The 18,718-nt window shown below is 32.0% G+C and overlaps 3 protein-coding genes across 7 annotated transcripts; 1 reads left to right on the top strand and 2 right to left on the bottom strand.

Annotated features, from left to right (window-relative positions):
* Window positions 1-170: 170 nt before the first annotated feature.
* On the bottom strand, window positions 171-1,495 carry Vps37B (vacuolar protein sorting 37B). Its single transcript, XM_066288587.1, has 3 exons — window positions 1,157-1,495; window positions 702-879; window positions 171-646 (listed from the first exon to the last, which is right to left on the bottom strand). The coding sequence occupies exons 1-3, from the start codon at window positions 1,292-1,294 to the stop codon at window positions 249-251; spliced, it is 714 nt and encodes a 237-aa protein (XP_066144684.1). The 5' UTR covers window positions 1,295-1,495; the 3' UTR covers window positions 171-248.
* Window positions 1,496-1,613: 118 nt separating this feature from the next.
* Window positions 1,614-3,869, top strand: LOC136342606 (ATP synthase subunit C lysine N-methyltransferase). Its single transcript, XM_066288588.1, has 5 exons — window positions 1,614-1,724; window positions 1,898-2,000; window positions 2,912-3,091; window positions 3,142-3,323; window positions 3,649-3,869. Exons 2-5 carry the CDS (start codon window positions 1,907-1,909, stop codon window positions 3,796-3,798), a joined length of 606 nt encoding a protein of 201 aa, XP_066144685.1. The 5' UTR covers window positions 1,614-1,724; window positions 1,898-1,906; the 3' UTR covers window positions 3,799-3,869.
* Window positions 3,870-3,963: 94 nt separating this feature from the next.
* Window positions 3,964-18,641, bottom strand: LOC136342595 (zinc finger matrin-type protein 3-like). 5 transcript variants are annotated; one of them, XM_066288572.1, is made up of 11 exons: window positions 18,391-18,639; window positions 17,554-17,760; window positions 17,150-17,299; window positions 13,976-14,356; window positions 11,906-12,144; window positions 10,988-11,091; window positions 10,736-10,807; window positions 10,485-10,682; window positions 10,307-10,386; window positions 5,282-5,554; window positions 3,964-4,329 (listed from the first exon to the last, which is right to left on the bottom strand). In XM_066288572.1, exons 1-10 carry the CDS (start codon window positions 18,422-18,424, stop codon window positions 5,328-5,330), a joined length of 1,692 nt encoding a protein of 563 aa, XP_066144669.1. In that variant the 5' UTR covers window positions 18,425-18,639; the 3' UTR covers window positions 3,964-4,329; window positions 5,282-5,327. The 5 variants fall into 5 exon arrangements, 4 of the variants coding, with proteins under 4 accessions (XP_066144669.1, XP_066144668.1, XP_066144667.1 ...); XM_066288571.1 differs by lacking the exon at window positions 3,964-4,329 and adding an exon at window positions 4,415-5,227; XR_010732670.1 differs by lacking the exon at window positions 3,964-4,329 and adding an exon at window positions 9,024-9,190 and having other exon boundaries at window positions 5,424-5,554; window positions 18,391-18,641.
* Between the last annotated feature and the right edge of the window lie 77 nt (window positions 18,642-18,718).

The following is an 18,718-nucleotide window of genomic DNA, read 5'->3' as shown; positions in this document are numbered from 1 at the left end:
TAAAATCATTATCCTATTAAGAATATGATGCCACGATATACACCTATCTGATAGATATTGTATGACTCAACCATTTGCATCGATACAAATTTAATTAAGGGTGTTTTAGTTTATTGTTACCTCTAATTAGGGCTTTAGGACAGAGTAATTTTATAAAAAAAACAAATATAAACCTTAAACATAAAGCTGTATATTATTACAAAATCAGTAATGACAATAAAAAAACAAACATTTACCACAATGAATACTTAATAATTTGGATAATAACCCATTCCAGGGGGCATAGGCATATTTAGCGGTCCAGTGGGATAAGGCACTCCTCCAGCTGGGGGCGACAATGGCAAATTTGGGATTCCCGGAAAATAACCCTTATTTATATTAACAGGTGGTGCATTTATGTATTCAGGAACAGTCACTCCTATTGAGGGATCCCCCCGCTGTAATATTTTGGAGAGTTTATCAGCTTTGACCAATCTAGTATGCATTAACTTCCGTTTTACTTGGAACTCATCTAAGAAATTTTCTAACTCAATTTCACTGTCCAGAAATTTTTTTGCACATTTATCAGATTCTTCTTCCATTTCACTGGCAGCTGTTTGTAAAAGAGCAAGTGCAGTTTCCAAAGAGATATCTCCACCTTTTTGTCCTATTTCAATGCAAATATGTAATATCTGCATTTACAAAATGATGTATAAACATACGCAATTCTGAAGCCTTCTCATCTATGCTCTTCGTGAATTTTTCAATTTCTTCATACAATAACTGAAGCCTGCTGCGGCCTTCTGTGAGGTCTGGTTCTCTAGACAAATTAAATTCAGCAATAGATTTATTCTCAGCTAAGATGCTTTCCTTCCTCTCTTCAAGCTCTTTGATGCATGACTGAAAGAAATAATGAATTCCTCATAAACTTTTAACTGACCTTGCTTAAATGTTTTTTTCTTATTTTCGTTGCAATATGATTTTAATAAAATAATATCAACACTATGGTAATAAATTCTTTCTGTCTGCCTTGAGAAACAGTCAAGTACCTGAACCTAGCAGTCTCAACAAAAAAGATACACTTTCAACCAGGATATCTAATCTACTACTATCAATCTGTAGTTGCCTGAGTGTAGTGTGGTTCAATGGTCAATGTTTTAAATGAGTGTGGACTTACATTCTCAATATTTTCAATAATCTCACCAATCTTCTCATCATTATTGAGCATTTGGTCTAATTCTTCATTTGAGAAATTAGATAACTGTTCCATTGCCCTTTTCGCATCACCATGGATAACAGGAATAGGAACAGACATTCTTTTATCCACTGATTTCACAACACTTAAATGTGGAACTGTTTAGATTAAATGTTCTTTTGAATCCCAACAGATCAATAGTTTAATAGGCCCTAATGAAGATCATTGGTGGTAATCTAATCATAGGTTAACACTAAATAAAAACTCCCACAAGGCAGATGATAGCATTTTCAAATCCAGTAACCCATATGACTTAAATAATTATCATTAGTAACTCTTTGTGCATAATAATATAAAAATATATTGTGACTCATGACAAAAACAAATTCACTGACAGTGACAAGTAGGAGCGTCATGCAAACAGCTGTTTACTGTTATGAAGTACTGCAGGCCGTCAGCTGATTGACACACTGATTTTTTAATATTAATTAATGCTCATTGAGCGTAATGTATTAATAATTGATAAATATACAATAGGGGTAAAAGCAAGGTAGGTAGTACCTAGACTGAACGGATAAAGGACAAAGCGTTGCAAAATGCTTTAAATATCTAAAATAATTTTTTTATTAAATAAAAAACTATAACAAAAGTAAACACTTTTCTAAGTAAACTAAAATTCAACTCTGGTATACGCCGTACAATAAATGTGTGTTATTCTAATAGGTCCCAAACATGAATGAAATTGAGTTATTGAACTCAACCCCTTCACCCTCAAATTCAAGATTTAACGTATCATCCACAGGCAAAATAATGATTGGAATAACTGGTAAATATTACTTTGAGGCTGATAATGAACTGCCAATTCTCAATAGTGATTGCTCTATTTTCTGTCAGCTTTCAATCTAAGACCCTAGTAGTATAAGAAAATATGAAATTTCTTATGGCCCGCATTGTTTTTGAAGAAAAAACTACTTCCCTAAGTTCCCCTTCAATTTCACTAAATTTCAAACTCTTCTATTTCCTAAAGCTACAATTTTCTAGAAAAGAAGTGCACTACTGTGGCGTCAATGATACTTTTTATTATCAATCAGGGTCTTGTGTCATGTGCGATACATGAGCAACGTCACCTGATATCCCTGTGAATAACTAAGAGTTCTAACTCATAGTTGTTCACAGAGAAACTCCAACAGTACTATTGCAATAGTGATAACAAAACAATGCTTGAAAAATTACTTCAACGTAGCATAAACACACGGGATATTTAATGAAAAACGAACCGGCCCAGCTCGAGAACTGGCAATAACTAGCGCATCTAGATACATACGTTCTGTATTGAATAAAATGTTTAGGTCATTTTTTTCTTATTTTAAAAATACTATGAATCATACAATAGTTATTCAGTTATCGGTGATTTTTGATATGACTCGTTTCTTTAAATATTCAATGTATTTGTGCTCCAATAAAGTAATTTCTCAAGCAGGAACTACAATATTTATTTGAAAGAATTTATGTAATTACGCCGCAATAAAAAGCATTGCCCCTTTTTACTTTTATGTAGACGAGTTTTAAGAACCTTCAAGGTTTCCATCTCGGCTCGGTGATTAATTTATGTTTTTGCATGACTTCAAACTTAACCAATATACAAAAAAGAATTAAGTCAACATAACAAATGTTAAAGTTAACTTTAACTTTTTTTAAAGGTATAAAAATTATAATCAACTTAATCTCTACTTTCAGGAGGCATAGCTATTGGTCTAACAGTAATTTGTGCTCCTTTCGTCAGTCCAGCGCTCAGGAAACATTGTCTCCCTTATATACCAGCCACAAATCAACAGATGGCAAATATACTTGATGCACTTAAGGGAAGGAAGGGTACGTTATTGGACATAGGATCTGGGGATGGAAGGATAGTATTAGGTAAGGAATTTGAAATTTAGCATCGTCACGATACTGACTTTCTCCATTAGAAACAGCAAAAAACAAATTTGATGCACATGGCATTGAGCTGAATCCGTGGTTAGTCCTATATTCAAAGGTTGCCGCGATCAGACAGGGACTAGGCAAACAAACCAAATTCTTCAGGCAAGATCTCTGGAAGTACAATGTGGCTAAATATGATAACATCATCATTTTTGGAGTGGAGCAAATGGTATAATATCTAGTGAACCCGAAGGAGACTAAAAATGATACGGGTTAACTTTGATACATTACTAGAGATATTAAAATCAATGAAGTTCATAATCAATAAGTTCAGAAAAATCATGTGATTAAGGGAAATTATATAAGAAGAAACATAAACCCTTTAGGTTAATAATATTACACATACTGACCAATAAAATTTACAAGGTTACTTAGCAGTTTTAGCTAGACAATAACTTTATGTCCAAAATGGTGATCGTTATATTTGCATATTGAGTGATTTTAACTTTATCTACCTGTATGAAATTGTAACTTTCATATCTTTGTTATTTCAGATGACTGACTTAGAAAACAAATTCTTGCAAGAGTGCAAATCGGACTGTAGGATTTTGGCATGTCGTTTTCCTATGCCGAATTTAACTCCTACAAAAACCATTGGACATGGTATTGATACTGTATGGATATACGAAATTAAGGTCTGCTGATATCTGTACCACACATTTTTTAATGTTGTTTTCTTGAAATCTATGATGAAATAAACATGGAATTTGATGACTTTGATCGCATTCCTTAATCTAATTAACGCAGTTAGAGTCGAAGTTCGAAAACATTTACTATTTTAATGCTATTAAGACAAGAAAAATCAAGTATCTAATAAATCAATTTATTTGATACTATAAAACATGTCGAATTAGAAGGATTGTTGGCACAACTTTAATTAATTACTATTTAATAATAATAACCCTGTCAAATAATAAATACCTAAATAAAAATTAATGCACGAATACCCATCAATTTTTCCACTCTTTCAACTCAAATTTAAAGTAGACCAAATATCACATCAGCGTTCTTCCTCTAGCTGAAATTATAGGGGATTAGGCAATTCTTTAGAGGACTATTTAGGTTACTACAACATATTAACTTATTTTTTTATGTTGATCTAAACACAATTAAAATACTTCCCTTTCGTCCCGAAGCACTTTGTATATTGAAAATAATGCTGAATAATTTTGCTGCTGAAAAAATAAAAAATGGTAAATACATTTTGGGATTTGTTGTCGGATTTAGGAATGCTATGAAAATGGAAGCACAAAAACGACATTTCAGAGTTACATTTTATTTGGGCTTAAACATAAGCCTGTCAAGTTCTTACAGAAGGGGAGAAAATATTCTTCTAAAATTCTAATTCCTGGTACCTCTTGAGAAAGTAGTTATCGAAAAATATTAGAGATTTACGTATATACATACGTGCACATCGCATTTCAAGATGTTTGGCGAATGGTATTTTAAATAGTCAAGTCTCCGTAGTATATATTAATTCCGGTACTCAGAATTAAAATGGCTATCTATTAGTTCTATAAGCTGAACATGGCCACATTCATATATGTATTTTAACCCTGAACTTTTAAACTGAGAAAAGTTTTTGTATGTGAGAAATGAGTAAATACTTAATTTTATAATTTTTATATTTGATGACAATATTTTGGGCAGTTTCAAAATTAGCAACAAATGGTTTCCCCCACTGTATAGTGTAAAAATACCTAAATTCAAATTCGCAACATAATGCGTATATCGTAGCCCAAGTTAACATGGGGAGAAAATACACCATAAAAACTTCCTGTCTGGAAAACCCAATTTCCTAGTTATCATATTTTTTGTGTCCGATTCGGCAAACGCATATATGTCGCGAAATTTCGAATGGGTCAAGACACTTAATACTACAAAATTAGCATAAAATAAAAATGAGAACTCACATAAATATTATGTCAATTGTAGGTACATTAACCGTACATACATCCCACATCTTTGTCTGATAAACATCAGTTATATCTTTTCATTTCTTTAAACACTATGCAAATATTGGATATTTGATGAAGCTGTGTAAACGTGAGGTTTTGGTAAAATCACACTAAACTGAAATAGTATTGAACACTACTTGAAATATTTGTTACTTGCTTTGCGTCTTACCTTTAGCTAATTATAACCAATGCTGATTACACTTCTAAAAGTCTGTCTATTTGCCGTTCGCTGTAGGTTGGGTGGCTTTTCTCGCATGATTTTTGCTGTTCATGTGTTGCACAAACTGTTGTTTAGAATTGGTGGTAAGGTTACACGAGGGACAATAGAAGCTTCCAGATGGAGTACGGTAAACTGACAAGTCATCGTCAGGATTTACTACTGGTAGAGCCACAACTGAAGGATTGAGAACTTCGACGACAGTTGAACCGCTCTCCGGAATGACTAAAAATAGCAAAGAATAAATTGACCAAATTTGTACGTTAATTCACAAAATTTTTAGTTATACAGGCTGGTCCAGTTTTTTTCTAAAGTACCTAGTTAGTGTGATTCATGAGATTATTTGTTAAAACTAAAGTATTATTCGTTCTCACGAGTACTAACTGCAGGATACTTTTGGAATTAAACTCCATTCCTTGAATAACAGCACGATGATAAATTGCAAAATGGCTATTTTCAGCAAAACAATTCAATTGAAAAAACTCTGAATTTTTTTAAAAACATGGTGCTTTAATGTGATCGGAATAAAATGCTTTTGAGATCTGAAGAGGCTCAGTTAAATCAAAGATTAGGATATTCCTGGGTAGTGGTATTCCATGGAAATCGGTGGCCACCAAAACATATGTATTTATATTGTATCAATATTTGGACTTATAAGAGTATCCTAGATATCGACGTCCCTTTAGAATATTTTCCAGGCATTGCTACTTTCGAATGCTAGAGTAACGTATTTACAACTATTTTGATGCTTACTTAGAAGTTGTGTTTTAATGACGGTATTACACTGAAAGTCATGATTACAAGGATACCACATCCATGCTCAATCCTTCATAACTTACGTGCTTGTATATATAGATCTTGGCGTACGATACGACCATTTCTATGATCTCTAGCGACCGGAATATTCTCCGAAAAACGGAGTCATAATAGTCTATTAACAGAACTCGAGCATACCATCAGACATAATTTTAGTACCAGCCTTCGAAAACATTGAGATCCCTACAGGCTTCAATTTCATACGACTTTAAATCGTAATAACACACAAAAAGAAAAATATAAATACGATATACCTTTATTTCAAAGATCTATCAAACGATTACAAGTTTAAATGAATACAATTGCTTTTAAAGGAACAAATATGCAAGAGATATCAAGGAAATAAGCACCATAAAATATAAACCGGAAGGTCTTATATACTGAGCAGAATTGCATTTATTTGCGTTACATCGAAAGCATTGCGTGGCAGCAGGATCTAATTTATTTTTGAGGTGATCACAACTTCCAGTAGCTGAGCATCCCCTGAAGAGTAAATCGTTGTCCCCAGTGGGCGATTTTCCTTTAAAGATGAAGCATTTAGGGCTTCCACCAAGTGGATCTACTTGATGTTCGATTAAATTTTCCATGGTAGTAGTTGAAGTTTCTACTGTTCCGATAGGGCAGAATTCTTCTTCCAGATCATCTACTTTTTCAGAGCAGTCGCCAGATTCGCATTTGTAGCAAATCAAAGAGTCTGCTGTAACCGTGAACATCAGCAAGATGTAAAACACCAACTTAACTCCTCGTACGGCGCGTTTCATTTTGGGATTAAAAGGCGCTTTCCTTTCTCGTAGATTTCTTTGGTTTTTGATGACTTTTTAGGCTCAAAAGGATATTTTCCCTTTGACAACAAATTTATCACTCAATTTTTTTGTTGTCACGACGATTTCGTTTGTTAAACCCACGCCTACCGTGCAGGGGTATGATTCATGCTCATAAACGCAGGTTTTTAAGTGTGTTGTGGCGTTTCAGTTAAGGTAGAGGTATATTCAATAAAAATAATGTTTAATCGTTCAAAATTAGGGAATACATTTTAAATATCAATAATAATAATAATAATTACTATGATTAAATCAGTATTCTGCTATGAGGGACAGGCCTCAAAAGAATGAATATAAGAACGCCAGGGTTAATAGTTTTAACCATAAATTGATCATCGCTAAGAAAACTTCTTGTACGTGTATTTTATATTAAATGGGAGAGTATTTCGAAAGCGAATTTAAATTTTTTTGCGACTTTGGTTGTGATGGTTCAAGGCCTCAGTGGCGCACGCGAAATAAAAAAATTTCGTATTGATGAAATATAGATCATATATTTATAAAGCCAGTCCCAGACACAGGTCAATTTGATAGAATCACTAGGAATAATCTTTTTGAATACTCTCTCAGAAAGAGCTGATCTGCGCTTTCGTAGCCTTTAATTAAATCATAATGTTAAATCATCATCGTACGGCGTGGCTTAATTACTGCACAGTTTCGTAATAGAATAGTGACTTAGTACTTGAGTGTTAGTTGGTAAACTAAAGCTTCGTTTATGGGTTGAGTAAATAAATAGTGTCTACGGGGAGAACCAGTTAACTGAAATACTACCCCAAAATCGTAACAATTGGTGTCAGAAATGGCATTTCCGTGAGATATTTAAAGACTTGCTTGTGTTGAATTGTTTGCCGAGTATTTGTGTGTGCACGTGTTTCGTGACTATGATTAAAACGTAGCATAAAGCAATAGAGGGTCAATTTGCTGCGCTGCTCGCGTTTAAGCAAAACTAAGTACGAGCAACAGAAACTTCTCAGAAAATAATAAGAAAGACGTCGCCACACACGGAGAAACAGGAGGTTCCCTAACAAAAATTAATCAATTAATCGAAGATTTGGCAGCTAGAGCAAGAGCTGGAAAAGAAAAGAAAACTGTTAACCAGAAGGTTCTCAAGCTGGTAAATAAATTCTTGGTTATGGCTATTACATTAGCAGGCGTCAGATTTTATTTATGTCCCAAGCTTATAACTATATTCTAGCATAATTTCATTAAATTAAATTGCTTTATAATGAGATTAACATCAAACTCGTTCACAAAAGATCAAGATAGCATGTTTTATAGGTTCAATTTTGTTTGTAGATATAAAATCATTGGTACCTAGCAAGAGCATGATACTGTTTTTGCTTAAGAAAAAAATGATTAAGTAGCATGCAGACAAATTTTTTTAGAACCAGCATGAGGGCGAATTATATTCGGATGGACAAATGTCCAAAAAATCGTTCTATCTTCTCAACCTTTTACATAGGTACACGTACCTACAGATGTTTTTAAAAAATACTTACTGTGTGGTACGAATCCTTTAGCTAGTTATAATGAATCGACAAGTGTTCTTTAGAAATGTGGTAAGTCATGCCACATTCGCTATTAATTCAATGTGCGATTTATTTTTTATGAAAAGACTTAATATTTGACAAACAAGTAGGCAATTAAGTTTAAGTTTTGTTAACGCTTTGGTTTTTTTATCAACGCTAAAAACTAAAAAAAGGGAAATAATCATTTTTAACCATTTATACTTAATCAAACTATGTGCTGTTACAATGTATTAAAAATCGAGCGATGCCATGGAAATCTATAAATTTCCTTTATATATAATGAAATGAATATAAGTCATTCTAAGTATATTTATCATCCGCCGAAAGACTTCTTATACACTAATACGAAAAAAATGAAATTCTTCCAAACATAAATTTCTTCTACAAGCCTGATGGACATGTAGTGTTTCTTATAAAGAAAACACGACGTTTTAAGGTTTTAGTCCAATTTCGAGTGAGTTTATTCATTTACTTATTATATCAAAAGTTCATATCACCAATAAAAATGGAAACTTTAAAGAAGCGGCTCACCCAAAGTAAGTATCAAATAACCAAAATTTACAGCTGGTTTTACATCAGTAAAGATAAAACTGATTCATCTCTGTGATTTAAAACAAGAGCCTGTGTAAGACTTCTATAACAAATATATTAATATCCTCCTGTCTACAGGCCCATGACATCAGCAAAATTATTGCCACCTAAAAGAACAAAAGGGTTATGATTCGCATAAGTAATCAAATTATATGGCTAATAATTTACCTTATAAATAAAAAATATTTCATCCAAAGCTTCATTCAAAAATTCAGTAATGTCTTTCCTTTTTTAAGATTATCAACGTTGAAAACTTGGAGATATCGATGAAATCAGACAGAAAAATTATTGTTTTTAACGTAGAATATAAAGTCCAAAAGCTATCAGGGACATTAAATATCACATTCCTTTCAACAAAATATTTTTCTTACCAAGCCAAATATTAAAAGCTTTGTACATATTTCCGTATCTTTTACTTGACTTCTGGAGTATTAACGAAGGGCGCCCTATTTCCCAAGGATCTTCATATCTAAATCATTTGAGTCAGACATATCACCACAAGATGGAATTGAATTAACACCAAATTAACACGAACTAATAAATTTTGCAACACAGACGTATATTTTATTTTAATATTAATAAATAAAACTAATTTTTCTTATTCACAACAACCAAAGAAACCTCGACCCGTTACTACTGTTTACTGTTATTGAAACCAGCTTTACTCGTTTCAGATTAAATGTTGTTTGAGAAGTCTTTAATTGTAGCAGCCTTTAACTTTTTATAAAAACATGACCAAATATGGCCGAACGATATACCAGCTAACCCAAAACGAATTGCGTTTTCGTAAACTTTGCATCAAAAGATTTGACTAATTGGATTAGTGATCAAACAACAATAAATAAGAAAACAATTTCGGTATCTCCCTAAATTGCAGAAATGATTCCAAAAAAATATATTCAATCAAACTTTCCAATTTCGAAAATTTCGTTTTGTTTATATTGTAAATCCCACCTTAAACCATGTCAAAACTGGTTGATAAATATAATCGAATGGGCTCTTAACTGACGGGTTATCTGATATTTCAAAAACGTACTTTCAATTTTTCCGTTTACCTTAATATGTGTTATTATTAATAGACATTTTGATTGTTAATGTCTGTTCAACCCTTAATTCATATGATCACTTTGGGCCTGTCAGCTAAGACCGAATTTGGTCAAAGGTGGTATCACTTGATTGAGCCTTTAAGCAATTTAATTTTGTACAAATTATATTAAACTTACCCAGCTTTTCAACAAGTTTCCTTTGGTCGCCAAATGCACCAATACCCATACCTTTCAGCTTCTTGGCATGTTTTTGACCCCTAAAACATCAGATCATAAATAATGTTTCCAAATCAAACGTGCATTAAATTTTAATTCACTAATATACTTTTTTAATTTGAAATATTGGTAAACCTACTTATAATGATTTTGCAATTGCTCATCACAAGTAGTATTAATATTACAAACATCGCAATGGAACTGTTGTGGATCTATTTCCTTTTTCATCTTTTTGGTCGGAGGCCCACCTATCGTGGTATCGTTCTTTTGAGTTTTAAATGCCATTCCAAAATTGTCACCACCACCTTCAAAGTTGAAGGACGATTGTTTGACTGATCTGAAAATTTTTTTGTTCTTTTGTGTTAAACAAAAAGTTGGTGGTCACCTTACTTGATTCTGACCCACTTTCCATCCTTATCATAATAACCCTGTCCGGCAGGAGTTCTACGACCTAATAAAGCCCTAAACAGAAAAAAAATATTTAAATTAAATTACTGTGGTAATGACTCTGATATACTTCTGGGAACATTTAATGGTTTCAAACCGGCATTTCTGTAACATTGAATATTAGATTAGAGTATAATTGTGTAATGGTAATAATCTCTTCACCACTAGTCTCTAGGAAATCATAGAAATGCTTACTTTTGGTGATTTCTGCCCATGTAATGAGATTCAGCATGTAATTGTCCCGTTAATTGCAAATCGCAAACTTCGCAGTGGTACCACCTCGGATCCTTTTCACCATCCTGGAAAAATTATGGCTAATATAAGAAATAGTAAATTAAGATGCAAATGTTCAACAATGAATGTACTCATCTTATTCTAAACCCTTTTAAGATTTTTAAAATTTGTTTTAAACTAGGGGTACTCAATTTTTAAAATTTAAGGTACTATTTTTTTTACCTATGTAATACCTACTTATTTTTTGTGAAAATTAATATCTGTTTATTTCGAATATAAACATAAACATAAGTGATGCATGTTTCTTATTAAAAAAAAGCAACTTTGGCTCCCGAACAATACGTTATAGCCAGTTGATTAGGAATCACTAGTGATCGTTTTAATTGAGTATCAGACGAATATGACCTGTGACCTCATAGTCAATGAGTATGTCGTAGATTTTCATACAATCGAGATACCTATAGTTTCTGTCTATTCTTAAAACACAATTCGAGCGATTTCGCACGAAGAGTCCTTAATGAAATATAATATGAAGAATGTCTTTTTTACGCGAAACGAATGCTAAAGTGATTGAATCACACGAAGATTAGATCACCAGTCAATAGGCTCCTATGGTTGGATACGTTTAAAAATGAAAAGTTGTATATTATCGAAACCTTCCTACTAATTGATTAAGTTCCGACTATACTCATATAGGTCTCTAAAAATATCAATAAAAATTCGATTTCTCATACTTTTGCCAATATTCAGTTCAAAAAGAGTGAAGAAATCGAAGGGATAGAAGGGATAGAAGACGCAAATCCAAAAAAATTAATGGAGGGAGACTAGGAAGAATGAACTTTACACGGAACAAAAATAATTCGTTGATTTTGGCCTTACCTCTGCCTTTTTCTCACCCACAGACTGCGCCCTAGGATGCAATGTCTCCCCCGTTTTCTCTGCATGCTCGACTAACCACTTTCTTATTTTCTTCTCATGATTTTTAGATTTATAATGCATCTTAGCGGTTTGGTTACTGGACAGCTGGATGGAACATAGCTTACAAAAAAGGGGTTGGAATAGAAGTTTCAAATCCTTTGGTAGCGTATTGTCTTGCAAATCCGGTACGATTTCGTGAACTGAAAGTTTTAAAGGAATGCCCATAATTGAATGGCTTATTGGAAAAAGGGTATAATTCCACATTGTGGCATTTGCGGTAAAATTAAAAAAACTTAATAACTTTAAAATTTTTTTATTTTATGACTAAATTCACTACAGATGGGTTGTAGATTACATGGTAATTTATATATTGAAAGCACTATTGTTTCAAATTTGATAGCCATATTTGATTTATCCAAAGGCCAATATCAAAAAATAATTTCCCTTTTCCACTCATTTTTTAACACTGATGAATTAACTGCTTTTTAAAATTCTTTAGTGAATGTAAATTTTTAAAAAGCGAGAAAAGCAGGCAAATATGTTTTTACATTTATTTTTACTCACATACAGAAATATTTCTAAATAAACTTTTCAAATCACGTAAAATGCTTAATAATGCTTATGCACCATAAATACACCATATGTACCGGGTGATCAGTAAAAAAACACGTAGTAGGCGAGGAACTGTGAATGTAGAACAATGGTTAAACAATATACTATTTACCTTCAAACGTCTAAAAAATAGCCGAATTGTTCCCAAACATGTTAATGATATTTCAAGGCCTATTTGAGATTTTTCAAATGATCACTCTTTACATATATGGAATTTCAAAATGGTAATCAATTATCGGTCACGTTTTACAAAGAAGTTTTTCCCCGGCACCCGTCCAACAATAGAATCTAGGCTTCTAATTTCTATTAACTCATTGATGAATTATAACAAGGAATTTCATTGAAATCAGAAATTTGACTAATCCCAATTATGCATTGGGTATTCCATGGCTTCCCATGCTAGACCTCCTCACCTTGGACACACTATGCGCGTAAAACCGTTAATATAAGAAGGAATTTTTATTCGTTCATTGATACACTTAAAATAGTATTAATCATTCAATAATAATCGAATATCTGTTGACAATCGGCATATGGTGAGCACTGGAAATGTGGTATGGCAAAGCTTTGACCACCATTTGATAAAATATGGCTCCACGTCACTTATAGTCACTAATTTTTAAAACGGTTAACCAAAATTATTTCTTGAGATTACCATGGAACTGAGACAGACTTACTTGAACGCTGCAGATATGTATGATTTCATCCCGACATTAAATTTAAACAATTAAACATCTCGATTGGTTTAATATTTTCAATACGGCAATTTTCCGATCGCGGTGATTTTTTTTCGACTTTTGCGAAATACTTCTTTAAACATTTTTAAAATGTTGGCCTTTTCCTTGTTACTGTCAAGACATGTTTATGTTATTAACTTGTTAAAACTAATTAAAAGGTATAAAAAAGAGTGAAGTACCTGTTAGTCAATCGTAAAAAAATGATATACATCACGTGACCAAAAATATGTTTTGCAAGGCTCTCCATAGGTCCATCTATTTGACTCGCCCCGTAGGTAAGGGGTCCTATCTTGAACACCCTGCAGACCTCATTTATTTATTTCTCAGCAGAATAGTATTCGACAAATTCTCTATTGCCGGTTCCACACATGCGGCATTTGCCAACTAGTGTGGATGAATCGTTATGAACAAATATTCGTTGTTTATGGAGTTACTCGTCATTTTCGCCTTAAGTCCGTAAAATATACCGAATTAAATAGGCCAGTATAAATATTGCCAAACAAACGCATGCGTGTATTGAGATCTCATCAAATTTACAGTCACAATACGAATAGTTTTGGCAAATAGTTCACCGAATGGCGATTGTTCTGCATTCGCCGAATCCCCCATGTGTGGATCCGTCTTAAGGTGACCACTTCGTAATTGAAATTGAACTACATGGATATTTGATAGTAAACTTTACCTGTCAGATTAACCGCTGGTGGAAGTTTCTTCTTTTTCGGCCATTGAGGCTTTTCGCGATTAAACCTTTGACTTTCATTGAAATTATTCTGCCAATTATTTTGAAAATCGTTATTAGCAAACTGGTTAAATTTACGTTTAAAATTATGATTATTAAAAATTCCATTTGATTCATTAAATTCATTATTAAATCGATTATTCTGAAACCGTGGCTTATTGTTAAGCGCTTGATAAGGTTGCTTGCCGAAGTTTTCATTTGAAAATCTTCTATTTTCATTTCCGCCATTATCATTTCCAAATCTTCCATTATTACCCCCATCATTAAAGTCCTGATTGCCATATCCCCAAGTGCCTTGCTTATTGTTTCCACTGTTATTTTTATCTGGAATATTGAAAAATGTATAAGTACAGATACCAGTAAGTGAACGACATAAAAAAACTTAGGCTTAGAAATGTTTAAATTTTATATAAGGTGATGCAATAATACTTCATAAAATAAAATGAAAAGTTTATATTTTATGACTTAACACTTTTCAAATCATTGTTAAAATACACACATCGTAAATGTCCAGGGATAATTCTTTGTAACGTAACTTCTTAAAGTAAAAAATCATAAATTGGGGCTCGAAATATTCGATAAAATAAGTCAAAACATTTTTTTTTTAAATTGTTTACAGACCACAATTTTAACATATTTTGTTGTTGATCTGAATCGTGGTGAATTCCAAATTGGCGATAAGGCAGAAATATTTAGATTGTTAGTAATATCCTGATTTCTTTAAATATCGATTCCTTATTAATTTAATGAATGTAAAGTTTAAAAAAATCATATTATAAAATCTTTTCAAATGCGACGAAATGATGAGAGCAGAGGATATGTTGCAAACTAATCTACAACAAAACAAATTGATGTTGGTTGGCGAGCTGAATACGATTCAACGCGTTAATAAATCGAGATTATGTAGCCTCTTTAGGCAATCTGGTGACGTATCTAAAGGATAATAGTGTTACTGTAGTCTCAATGATATAATCATGCATATAGGAAGCAGAAACAGTTGAAATTTCTAGTCCCACTGTTATAAATCGGTTATATGAAGCTGATAATTTGTGAAAAGTGAGGCTAAGGAGATGATCTGGTATGCAGGTATCTCTCCAAAACTTCCAAAAGGTTCCTTCGTACAGAGATGGTACAGTTATGGGATGGGCTAGTATACATTTATATGGAGAATTTTTTAAATCCTGATCAGTAAGTATGTCAGTATGATTCTAGAGTTGTGTTATTCCATAAATTCTAAAACTTGGTAAAAACTTCATTCTAATGCACAATAATAGAAGACCACATCTTTGGTAGAGTAGAAAGAATTTTTCTTAAAGAAAATTAAATCAATGTTCTACCTTAGCCAGCACAATCACCCCATCTCAATTCCATCGAGCATGCGTTGGACAAGCTTCAAAGAAGAGTTTTAAGGAATGAGAATCACTTTGAGAACAGCCATTAACTATTTGAATATCTGTATGAACCACGGAGAGCTATCCTTCAAGATTTATTAGATAATTTAATTTTAAATACGCCTAACAAGTGCTAGATAATATTGAATGCCAGAAGAGTACATAAGAAATATTAATTTTAATTTCTTAAGTTTTTTTGTAATATTTCAAAACAATACTGTTTTAATTATTTTTATATGAAAAGATCTTATGTTTTAGTGTTGTAACTAATAAAGAAATAAGCATCCTTTATTAATGTATTAGAAATAATCAGTTTTATAATGGTTAATTATTTATTTTCCTAACATAAAAAATCCCTATACATTTGCGATGTGTGTATATAGGGCATTATTGACTTTACGTGCAACTTTATCCACCCAATTTTTATGGTGGAACGCTATTGACGACCATTTATTTTAGAAGTAACAACTTATAAACCTTTGTGTCCCTCCCATTTTTCCATATCTGTAACTGTTTTTAAACTATTTACAAACCTAAAATAGAAAGCATAATATTATTTGAGGTCCGACATGAAAACTACTTCGACTCGAGTCAAAGCAATAGAAAAGTATCAGGTATCGAATGTTAACTTCGGAAATAACTCCAAAATGATTACGGATATGGAAGAAATGCAAAAGCCAAATAAGTGATAACTGAACAAGGATTTCAAATTTCATGAAATAATTAACGAGTGTCATATCACAAAAAAAATGGGGTGCAAAATTTACAAGAAAAAACAAACTTTCCTTTTTAATTTATATGTATATATTCTATCGCCCATTAAAATTTTCCAGCTAATATCAGAAATCACCCTGCATAATGCAATTAAAATGAATATAAAAAACGCGAAATTTAATAAAGTAAGATTAAAAAAATGGAAACTTTGAGAGTAATCTGCTCTGTAGTTATTGTTGACCCACAACTCATTACACATAGAAAGATAATATAAATGAGCATAAATGTATATACAAAATAAGGCAGATCGTTACAAAATTAATTAAAGAAAACAATTTAATTTGAAATCATTCAATAGACGTTAACAACTTTGCAAATAAAAAAAAGAATAAACAAATGATTTAATGTAAATCCTTTGCTTTATGTAGAAATGCACCTTTGGTATTTAATTATTATAGCCACCACCATTTTATCTTATTAATTTAACTCAACAGAAATTTAACGTCCTTCCTTACAATATGTATTTTGAATTAAATTAACGCATATCTTTAAAACTAAAAAAGTTATAACTTGTGGCAAGTAAAGCTCTTCATAGGTAAATTATTATAATATAGATAAATATTCATAGGTAAAATAATTAAATTCTATTAAATTTTCTTATTGTGTTTTTAAAATCTCACTGCATAAAAAAGTTGGGGAGATGGCAATAGGACTGCTAAAAAAAAGTTTAATCGCGATGGCCAAAAAATAATATTAAATATGTTAAAAAATAACTAGCCTTTATCATAATGGACAGTCAAAAAGAATAAAGCAGACTTAATAAAAGGCAATTCATATTATTGTTTAAGTCTACATCTGGTCACAATCAAGTGAAATATATGGACAACCAATAATGTGAATCATCCTTCATATTCCTACATCAAGTATCTAGCTATCATTGAAAACACAATATTTATTTTAAATTAATGCAAACAACTCTCAAGGCACACAAAAATAAATCAAAATTGCTTACAGATGTTCCTTCCATAATTTTTAGGTTTCTCTTTAATCTGCTGCAGTGTATCATATATTGACTTGTTCAATGGAGCTCCAATGGTACTGCTTGGTGGTGGTGGAGGAGGTGGTACAGCCGCAAAATTAAATCCTCCTTTCAGCATTGAAGCTGAAATTTGAAATAAACAAGTTATCAAATAAACTGAAAATACTGTAGAACAACAAACTTTGATCAATGTAATGTTAGTCACATTGGAAAATTTATTTTTCTTATAGCAAATGGAAATATAAAACAAATTTTAAAATGTGTGTTCAAACCAAAGGATATTCAACAATTAAACAAAATTGTATTTATAAACTGATACTAATTTTTGGAATGCATTAAAGAATGTTTGCAATAATATTACCTACATATGAACTTACCATGTCTATTATTACCAAATTGTTGATAATTTGGTTGGTAATATGATCCAGCAGCTCTTGGATCATATGGATAATTGTAGTAAGAATCAGCTAATGGTGTTTCATTCTGGGTAGCAAACGGTCCCCCTCTTCCAGCCATGTTGGAATTTGCCTTGTTAGAATGTAGATCACTTCTGGGAATTCTATATGATTTGTCTAAATTTTTCTCTAGATTAAACAGAAAAAAACACAAGCGATTAGTATTTTTACTCATTGTTATACAAGAGTTATTAAAATTCTTTCAAAACAAAACTTTACACATATATTAAACATGTACTGATTTACAATATAATGTGTCTATACCATACTCACTCCAATAGTTATGAGTGTTTTCAATTTGATTTAACAAATTATTTTATAGTTCCTTAAATTTTTAACATATCAAAATAAAACTCTGAATCATTATATTTTTTGTAACTTACATGACTAAGGTGGTTATTATTTCTCCCATTTTATGGACAAAATTCTTATTAATAACAATACAAATTCAATTAAATAAATAGAGAATTAGAAAAAATTGTAATTGACAATATTCATAACTAAACATGTTTCATTTTCCAACTAGTTTTTCAATTAAAAAATTATCAGGAAATAAAAGGAAAATAGGTATAAGTCTTACTAGCCTTGGATACCTTGATTATCCATTATTTCCCTGTACATTGCTCAAATAAAAACAACATCTTAGTAAAAATTAAGATATATCAGAAATGCAGGAAAGGATGTGCCAAAATAGCAGAAAATTTATTAAACTCTAACGATTAGTCTAGAATGAAATGAAACTGGTACAGCATCTTTTACCTGGATAGAATTCACCATCCTCTGTTGACATCATAATGGCCAGATTTCTGAGCTACATATATCAGGATTGCCAACGTTTCATGTTCAGTGAAATTTAAAAATCCACAATATAAAATTGTGACAAAGAACAAAGTTTCCTGCGAATTGCAAAAAGGGGCCTCCCTAGAATGGGAATGGGGCCTGTCTAGCCGCTTAATTAAATTCCAATTATGATTATGAATCTGTCTGATTCACTTTGCTGTCATGAGTGTCGCTGTCGTAGACTAACAATTGACGGTAGTGTTAGTGCAGTGACAGTAGAGTCGACGACTCAACGAACAGGAATCAG

The sequence above is a fragment of the Euwallacea fornicatus genome, chromosome 12 (genome assembly GCF_040115645.1).
Source record: "Euwallacea fornicatus isolate EFF26 chromosome 12, ASM4011564v1, whole genome shotgun sequence".
NCBI lineage: Eukaryota > Metazoa > Arthropoda > Insecta > Coleoptera > Curculionidae > Euwallacea > Euwallacea fornicatus.
Note: the sequence above shows the minus strand (reverse complement) of the source record. Positions and strands in the feature narration are given on the sequence as shown.